Genomic DNA, 9,946 nt, shown 5'->3' with positions numbered 1-9,946 from the left:
AGCTCATGAGTATCACATTAAGCATGGGCATGTTTTGTTGCAATGTTAGGTTCCCACAAATATTAAAGGATGTTCAGGATAGAGACCAGTCGGCCTTAACATTAAACTTGGCTCGTTAGTGCTCTTATGGACTATAGCCCAATTTACTTATTCATAAATCTGTGTGATTTCAATTATTTATGACTTTCTGCTAAAACTGGATGTGGTTGCTTTGGTCCTATGAGATCCATCTGGGTCATTGACAGGACCCTGCTGGGTCCATGTGTGCAGTGTGTTTATTGGCAGTACAAAATTCGGCAGACGGCAGGGAATTACATCTTAACAGACGGCCTACGCTGGGGGAGGCGTCCTGTGGGCCACATGGGAGAACTTGAGATGGTGCCAGCTCTCTTCCTCAGAATTGTCAGCCTGAACCTTGGGCATCTCCTTCACTCCTGCATATTTTTTAAGGGAAACAGATTGAAGACTTCTCCCACTGTGTTGGCCCATCAGAGGGCAAGAGAAAAGAGAGGCAGCCTGCTATTCCAGAGGGGAAGTGACTCAGCAGGGCTTTGGTTTCCTTCAAACTCTAATTATTATTATCTCTTTGCTTGTGAGATGGCCTTAATTCAATGGCCGCCCTTTTAAAATCTGAACTCCAGGGTCAGACACATAAATGGGCAGAGAATAGACCAAACCTTGATTAGTTCACAGAACTCCAATTCTTTATTAATCACAGCTTGCTCACAATGACATACAGGAAAATAGCACTAATGAAGAGTAAATATGCAGGCAGCAACCTTCAGGAGTTGGGAGTTGGGGAGAAACAACTTCAAAACTGCGATAGGTACTTATGGTGGGTATCTGGTGATTCTTAGTTGGCACAAATACCCTGCCTAGCCCCCTTAACTGCGTCAGCTTCACAGATGGAGTCATTTTTATTTTTTATTTTTGTTAATAGGCAGGATTGCCTCACACTGGGGAAGAAAGACCAGCTTGAGTGAAAGTCCGCAGTGTTTTTGATTTTGTTTTTGTGTTTTAATGCAACAACCAGTTCACAGTTTCCAAGTGGAAAAATATTCAGTAGCATCATGTACTTGTACTATAGGTAAGAGCTTAAAATGAACATCATCAATCATGGCATCCACAAATAAGCCACCTGACACATTAATTAATTCATTCCATCAAAAGAACTTAAACTAGAGAATTAAGCCCACTTTATGAAGAGTGATTTCATGGCTGCTTGAGCCATTTGAATTCAGATTCGTGTTCAGCATTTTAAAAGGTTCACCTTTTTGCTTCTACCCAGATTGATCTCAGATCTGTCTTCTCATCCATCCCTTTCTAAAGCCAAAGCACATTTGTAGCACATAATCCAGTAGAAGCAGAAGTAAATGCTATGACTGGTGGTATTTCTTAGCTTGGTTTTGTAGTTTCTAGGCAGTAAGTAGATTATGAGCGAACAAATGTGGAGGGCCATGTGGAGGCATAATACCTGTGATCTAGGTATGGTCTTAGTCAAGCTCAGAGATTACAAAGCCTTCTAGGTCATTAGGCAATGGTGGGTTTCTAGCACCATAGACTGTCTACTGACCTCACTTTTCTGTTGGAATGGAGTTAGACATGGGGAGCTTCAAAAAGAACAAACCTAGCAAATTCATTTGAGTGGAAAGACACAACATCAAAAGCCTGTTACAGGACATGTAAGATTATGAAATAACTTGCATAATGCAATACTTGTATTTTTTAACAAAAATGTAAGTATTTACAAAATAAGATCCAAGGTATTTTTAAACATCAAGCAAAACATTCTGCAAAGAGACCGCATTGATTTTTTAAAATTTTTGATTCTGTTTTTTTTTTTTAATAATGAGTTCTTTTTAAACCATGTCATACATTCCCCATCCAGATATCGCATGATCCATTATAATATAGGCAGGGGGATTTACTATTGGTGGGGCGTGCCAAACCCTCCATTGCTTCAGCCAGACAGTTCAACCTGGAGTTCCTTGTTCCTGCGCACCTCCGCGGCATGCCTCTCCTAAAAAACACAAGAGGGAGAAGACATGTGATAGAGCCCTGTTGTCTGGTTCACAGAGAACTAAGATGGCCTGTCTGATGCTTTGCATACCAGACGCTTGATTAAAGGAAACCCCATTTGGTGTCTGCTTGTAGGAATTGTTCTCATTTCACAAAAGAGGAAAACATGGGCCCCAAGAAATGTCATATTAGAGAAGATCTTACAAAATTTATAGTGTCTTTAAAAATATATATAACACTGTTTTTCTTGAAAACCATGTCCAAAAGATCATTTGATTAAGAAAATTTTGAATATTAGAGATGCTGTGTGACTCCAGAAAATGGCAATGAAACGTCACATTGTTGGTTTCTGTATCATTTTTAATGGTGTCTTTCCCTAATATTTTAAAGCCTTTATAATTGCTGATGGACATGTTAGGAGGGCTAGATCCAGAAAGAAGGCATTTCGTAGTACTTTCTAAATTCTTGACCCATTTGCCAAGACCCTTCATAACTTGAGGACAAATGACTTCTCCAGTCTTAGCTACCACTCGTCTTTCATACATACTTGATGTTTCAATTTCATGGAACGGCTTTTTCATGCAGTTTTCAATGCTTGAGATTCCCCTAGTCTTTCATCTTCACTGGTCAGGACTATAAACTTACTCTTGAAACCCTGTGGTCATTGTCCCTTTCTCCACAAAGATTTTTAAGAGACTGCAAACTAACATAATCTTACTTTCCATTTGAACAGTTTTTTTTTAATGTGGCAGTCATTTTACTCCAACATGGATTATGAGCATTTCTATTCTTGTCTCATCTGCCATGTTTGACTATGAGCTCACCTAGGGCCGATTGTGTTTTCTCATTTTTTGTTCCACTTGCAAAAAACAGCGTGTGATTGGTGGATGTTTATTTACACAAGGAACCAAGCCACTAACCTTGAGTTGGGACTTGAACTCCCTGAGGATCTCTCTGTATATGTGTGTGGGTGTCTCACTCTGTCGCTCAGGCTGGAGTGCAGTGGCACGCTCACAGCCACCGCAGCCTCGACTTGCTGGGTTCAGATGATCCTTCTGCCTCAGCCTTCCAAGTAGCTGGAACTATAGGCGTGTGCCACCACACCTGGCTAATTTTTTGATTTATTGTAGAGACAAGGTCTCACCAAGTTGCCCAGACTGGTCTCGAACCCCTGGACTCAGGCAATCCTCTTGCTTCTGCCTCCCAAAGCCTCCCTGGGATTACAGGCATGAGCCACCGAGCCCGGCTTTTATTTATTTCAACAAGAGATTAGAGTATTTTTATTGACTAAAGAGAGTCAATAAAGCGGTCACAGATCACTGAAGACAGAGAGCTATCAGAAAATGCTAGGAGTTTGGAGAAGGAAGGCTGTATGGATGATGTATATTTGGTTTCAATGTGGAGGAAGACTTTTTTTTTTTTGAGTTGGCGTCTCACGCTGTTGTTGCCCAGGCTGGAGTGCAATGGCATGCTCACAGCCACCGCAATCTCAACATGCTAGGCTCAGACAATTCGTCTGCCTCAGCCTTCCAAGTAGCTGGAACCACAGGCATGTGCAACCACACCCAGCTGATTTTTTGATTTATTGTAGAGATGAGGTCTCGTCAAGTTGCCTGGGCTGGTCTCAAACCCTTGGGCTCAGGCAATCCTCTCACTTGGGCCCCCAAAGCGCTGGGATTACAGACTTGAGCCACCATGCCTGGCTGGATCTGGTATTTTTAAATACATGGTTCTATTTCAGATGGCTATAATCATATGGCATAGATCATAGATGTTAAATAAGTGCTACATTGAAATCTTAAGGTGCTAATTATTACTAGTACTATTCATTTTTCTATTTAGAATATTGCTTATACTGCCTCTCTTCCCAAGGTCCAGAAATTTCTTGAGGTTCTATAGATTTGTTTAGTTCACAGACAATAATCCTGATCAGCTATAAAGTAAATCTTAGCATTAAACACTATTCATCTCAAGAAGCCTATGCTTATAGGTTTCTTTTTTTTTTTAAATTCTGAGTTCAGGCCAAGTGTAGAAAAGTTCATAGTTACAAAAAGGTCAGTAGTAAAACTTTTCATCATTGCTAGAATTAGTCTTTCATACACATACATACACATACACATACATACACATACACATACACATACATATGCAAATACACACACACACACACACACACACACACAGTATCATTCATTTGTTAGCAAGTCCTAAATTATCCTATCTACATTATAAACACACACACACACACATAACTCCAGACATATGTCCTTATTGTTTTATAGTTTTGCTTCTCAGAACTGTGGAGGTCATGCATCAGGTAGACTGGAAAGTCTTCTGATGCTCAGATTTGGCTATTTTCATCGTTGATCCACTTCAGTAAGAGCAGATCTCAGAGAACAGGGTTCTTTATAATACTGATACTAATATTATTTATTATAATCTTATTATTTTATACTTTAATGCTAATACTAATACCATTGATTAGGCACTTAATATGTACTAGACCTGTATCAATACAGATTTTACCTGTAGCAATTGCCTCAATCGTCACAACAATCTTACGATGGAGGCTCTATTATTGTCTCCCTTTTACAGATGAGGAAACTGAGACACAGAAAGCCTAAGTTGCTTGCCTAAGTTCACATAACTAACAAGTGATAAACTGGGATTTTAAACCCAGTTTAAAACCGGCTCTTGATTATTGCTATATAATTTCAGTGTTAGTATGAGAATATCTTATAGTTGTTTAGAAAAACATGTCTTTTCAAGTACAGGAGGGAAAAAAAAACATAGACCATCCTATACTTCCTTCAAAGATACAGAATTGGAGTAAGCAGGAAATTAACTCTAGAGAAAGAGATTAAAAACAATTTTATTTAATTGGTTGAAATGAGCTTTTGTACATATTCAAAAAACCATGAAGAAAAGAAAAAAGTATGTACGAAGAAATCAAGTCCTGTTTGAAATGTCACAGGGGAAATTAGCACGGATGCAGCTGACTCTCCTTTTTGTTCTGTTATTATGAGGAAAAAGATGAAGCACATCTTTTTCTCATGCAGAAAGAAACTAATTAGTGAGAGCTGAGCTCTGGTGAAAGTTGAGAAAAAGCCCAAACCATCACTGTGCTAGAAAAAAACAAAGTCTCAAGTCTAAAGATTCATAGCATTCAAATTTAGAACATACCAGGAAGCATTGTACTTAGTATTACTAGGTCACTTCAGAGAACACTTCTTATTAAACTCAAAATTAGTTGCAAAAAAATAAATTTTGCCATGGGAAAGAACAAATATAATTTGTGAACTTGGGACAACATGAAAAAAAGTTAAACTTTTTTTCTGAGTTTCTAAATAAAATGGTTTATTTTCAGGCATTTTAGTCAATCTGCTATTGGAACATTTTACATTCAGATGATCAAATATCTACTCATGATAGTGTAATTTTATATCAAAGGACGGGCAAACCACAGGCAGCCATGCAGGAAGCATGTCATTTTCAACACAGTCTGGTTTTCTTATCATCAAATGCTTGTAATTATCAGAAGACCTTGAGTCTAGAGGTTCCTAAGACAATTGTGACACTCAGAGAAAGCTCATCAAGAAGACTATTCTTTGGTAATATTTATTCCATTACTGAGCTCCATTATAATTCTTACCAGGCACTGTCAGAGGCCTAAGCATATCTCAATTCACAATGTTCTCTACTATTTACTTCTTTCTCCCATCAATGTAAGGGAAAGGTAATTATTAGTGTTTTAGTATTGTATGCAACTATGCCTTTCATATATGCAAGGTGGTTTTTGGAAAAATTCTGGTCCTCTAGGAAAGTGTAGCAAGATTTCTCTACTGAAAGGTAGGAAATATGAAGTTTTTTCTTTTTTTCCTTGACCTTATGTTCCTTTAATCTTACTAGTATCAAATAGAAACAATGGGCTGGATGACCTAGAGTACAAATTTCAACTATAAAGTTCTGTTACATGAGTCTATTTAGATGAAAAATAAGGCCAACCTCAGCTGGGCATGGTGGCTCATGCCTATAATCCCAGCACTTTGGGAGATTGAGGCAAAAGGATTTTCTGAGCCCAGGACTTCGAGACCATTCTAGGCAACATGGCCAGACCTCATCTCTCCAATAAATCAAAAAATTAGCTGGGTGTGGTGGCATGTACTTGTAGCCCCAGCTAACTCAGGAGGTTGAGGTAGAAGAACTGTGTGAACCTGGCAGGTTGAGACTGCCATGAGTTGTGATTATGCTATAGCACTCAAGCCTGAGTGACACAGTGAGAACTCGACTCCAAAAAAAAAAAAAAAAAAGGGAATATCATCAGGATTTTTTTTACTTTCACTTTTCACTGACAATCTCACAAAGAGGGGTCAGGAATGAGCAGTGACAGCCAAAAAAACACATGTTGGCACATCAAGATAATGGTGATCACGGGGTCATGGGCAGTTATGGAGTGTAAACTTCTAAAGCTGCTGCCAAACCTGCTTACTGTGCAGTGTTTGACGACTGACAAACAAACAGTAGCAGCGTTAGCTTAGTATAAAAGTTTGGAATCAAAGAGATTTGCATTCACATCTGGACTCTGCAGTCTACTTAGCTTTGCAATCTTTGCCAAATGGCTTAACTTTCTAAGAACCAGGTTCCTCAGATGTGAAATAACAGTATTTCTTTTTAGGGTTGTCATTTGAATTAAATCTGATAATACTTGAAAAAATGCCTGGCTTATAGTGAACAATCAACAAGCGCTAGTTTAGTCCCCTTCCCATTTCATTAGTCATTTACCAGACATGCTCAATAGTAAATGATAACACAAATGGCATTTGTGAATCAGAATAATAAGAAAACAAATAAAAATCAGATGAAAGATAGATGTAAACTGATAATGGTTGAAATCTAAACCTAAAGAGTTATATATTATCAAAATCACCCCTAAGAAAATAATTACAAAATCTTGTTCCCTTAAGAAAAACTATTTTTATAACTTTAAGCTACCTATGATGTGATGCTATTGCCACTAAAATAATGGCTATGTGATTTTCACTTGACATTTTCTAGATTATTAGAAGTGAAGTGATAAAAATTAAGGGAAATAATTCCTCTTATTTCCTAAGTACTGTGCTTTGTGGTTGGACAGGGTAAACTAGTGCTCTAGGTCATCTGGGTTACTCGCATCTCTCCCTCCTGAACACCACCGAAAACTCCTTTGGTATTTGTTCCAGTATTATGAGCTGGACAGTCTTGGTATTGACGAGTGGATGATGCAGTAGAATTACAAAAGGAAGAAGATGTGATACAATCTGGATTAAGTGGAGAATTCAACAAGGTTCAACGGAAGTCCTGTCCAGTGACCTGCCAGGTTAACACTGTCTAGTCCCTGCAGACATCCTACTGTCAGCTCCAAAATGTTGAGTTGCTTGAGGTTAGCTGGCTCTTCTCAGTATGCCTCCACATACTTTTCCTCTCATGGGCTAAGCTGTATGCTTGATTGCTATCAATGGTATTTCCATACCTGCTTAGCTATTTGTATTTGAAAATTTAACTATGTAATTTAATTAAATACTACATTAATGAGAAGTTGTGAAGGTTGAGAGAAAGCTTTGAAAACACTTGAGAGACTGAAATATTTATCAGCTGTTGGGTGGACCAACTATAAAAGCTAGGGAAAAATTGTAAAAGTTCTATATTTATATTATTTTGCAGGTGTCTTTGGTTCTCTTTCAACTTTAAATAAAGTGAAACTGTAAACCATAGTTAATGTGATATAGGTGTGAATAATGCAAGAAAAAAAAAACAGACCCCAGTTAACTGATCCATTTTTCAAAAAGGTCTCGGCCTATATCAAAAGACTAGTCAGTAAATGTACATTTAAATATTTGACATTAAGATTATATGTTTAATGAATGGATGTATTATTGTTAAAAAGATTATACCTGCTCGAACTGGTTCTTCAAAATTACCTATCTCACTGCAGTTCCTGATCGGGTCTGATAAGAGAGCTCCTACTTAGAATTCCTAAAAGTTTAAGGTGGTGAATTTTCTGTGGGATTCTGTGGAGTGCATTAGGAGAGAAAAGAACAGAGGGGGTAAGAAATTGTCTCTGTAATCATTACTTTATGGCAAGAACAAGTGCTCTTTCCTGTCTCCTCCCCTCCCTCATTCCTCCCTTCTCCTCTCCTTCTCTTTCTGTTTCTCTCTCTCTACATCTTATATCAATCCAAGAATAAGAACATTTTTAACTTCACCAGTGTGTCAGTCATAATCATAGACTACACTTTTGAGTCCTGGGTATGACTCGTTATATCACTCAAACTGAGTGACATAAATAGATCAGTGTAATGCAGGTCTTTATGGCATAGGCATTCCTTTTTTACATTTGATTATTTTCTATATAATAGGCTGGAATGCTGAGATGAGGTGCCATGGAAAGAGGATATTGAAATAAAAAATGAGTGTAAAATTCTTCTTTGGAGGAAGAAAGAACATTTATGGAACAGAGATAAAAAATACTAAAATATAATTTATGATGACATAACAAAGCATATTTAAGAAGGCTTCTGCTCAATGGTTCTCAACTATGGCTAAATATTAGAGCCTATTGGTGAGCTTTAAAAATGATATGGGCCCCGCTCCAGATAATTACATCAGAATCTCTTAAAGAGCTCTCCTGCAAATTCTAAAGTACAGCCAGAGTTTCTTTTGTGTTAGGTTTTCAGTTTTAGCTAAAGGCCTTGAGCAAACATAGCTGCAGCTCCAGGGGTTTCCGGGAATTTATCATTCAAAGACATGGAAGATACCTTCATGGGTATTCCTGGTAAAAGTAAGCTTGAATGGTCAGTTCTCTTAATTGAGAAGAGGGACTGAGGACTGGTAGGCGGATTGCTGCAAAAGTTCACATGATATTGTGTTCCATGTCTTGCCTAGGGCCAGTGAGGGCTGTCAAAATGGTAGGTATGGTAACCTTGATATGGATTTTTACTTATATACTTCAGTGTCTTTGTATTTTCTGTTTATATTAGACCATACTACATGTTGTCTTATTCTCTAATTTTTTTGCTGTTACTTATTGCTGGGTTTTATATGGTCTGCAATGGGAAAGAGATGGTTGGTTAGTACCTTTTACATCCCTTTCTGGGTGTCTAAGCATATAGTGGGGACTCAATACTCACTGAAAGATTAACTCATTAATAGATGTCATTTCAGTAGTAATCATCTTTTGATACAGCAGATTTCAGATCAGTCTATGGTTTTTTTTGGTAGTTTCATGCATTTCAGCATTAGTATTATCATTGGTCCTCTTAAAAATTTCTAATTTCATAAGAATAATTACATTCAAACAAAAGGCTAAATATTGATCATGATATAAAACTTACTTTGTCCTATTTTAGGAAAAAGCAAATTAATTTTAGTATATACAAACATATGCACAATAAACAACAAATTTTGTACTAAACAAGCCTATTTAAAATACATTAAATGTGTCTATGGCCATAGCACTTTGAACTCACCCAATCTCATCTAAAATGCATGAACTGAAAGTAAATTTGATATCTCCACTTTATTGGGGAGATAGAATATCTTTCTTGAGTGACATTGGACAAAGATCCTAGTAGACTTGCAAAGTGAAAAATGTGGCCCTAAAAATTATCTGGCTGCATCATTTGACATGGGATAAAATACTGCCAACTGGGATTTTAAATCAAAACAGGCTGTAAACCAGTAGTTCTCAAACGTGGCTGCATACTGGAATTCTATGGAGAGCTTTTCTTTTTTTTTTTGAGTTGGAGTCTCACTCGGTCGCCCAGACTGGAGTGCAGTGGCCGCTTCCGGCCACCACAACCTCGACTTGCTGGGCTCCGCGATCCTTCCGCCTCAGCCTTCGGAGTAGCGGGAACTATAGGCGCGCGCTACCACGCCCGGCTAATTTTTT

General features: G+C 37.9%; 1 protein-coding gene across 1 annotated transcript in view; it reads right to left on the bottom strand.

Annotated features, from left to right (window-relative positions):
- Positions 1-682: 682 nt before the first annotated feature.
- The window catches only part of STMN2 (stathmin 2), a 68,302-nt gene continuing 59,038 nt past the window's right edge, over positions 683-9,946 (bottom strand). Inside the window, exon 5 of the mRNA XM_008062690.1 lies at positions 683-2,020. Coding sequence (XP_008060881.1) covers positions 1,961-2,020 — 60 coding nt within the window. The 3' untranslated portion in view covers positions 683-1,960. The remainder of the gene's footprint in view (positions 2,021-9,946) is intronic.

The sequence above is a fragment of the Carlito syrichta genome, unplaced genomic scaffold (genome assembly GCF_000164805.1).
Source record: "Carlito syrichta isolate Samal-C Ts95f unplaced genomic scaffold, Tarsius_syrichta-2.0.1 Scaffold305795, whole genome shotgun sequence".
In the NCBI taxonomy this organism is placed as follows: Eukaryota; Metazoa; Chordata; class Mammalia; order Primates; family Tarsiidae; genus Carlito; species Carlito syrichta.
This window is presented reverse-complemented; position numbering and strand designations above follow the sequence as displayed.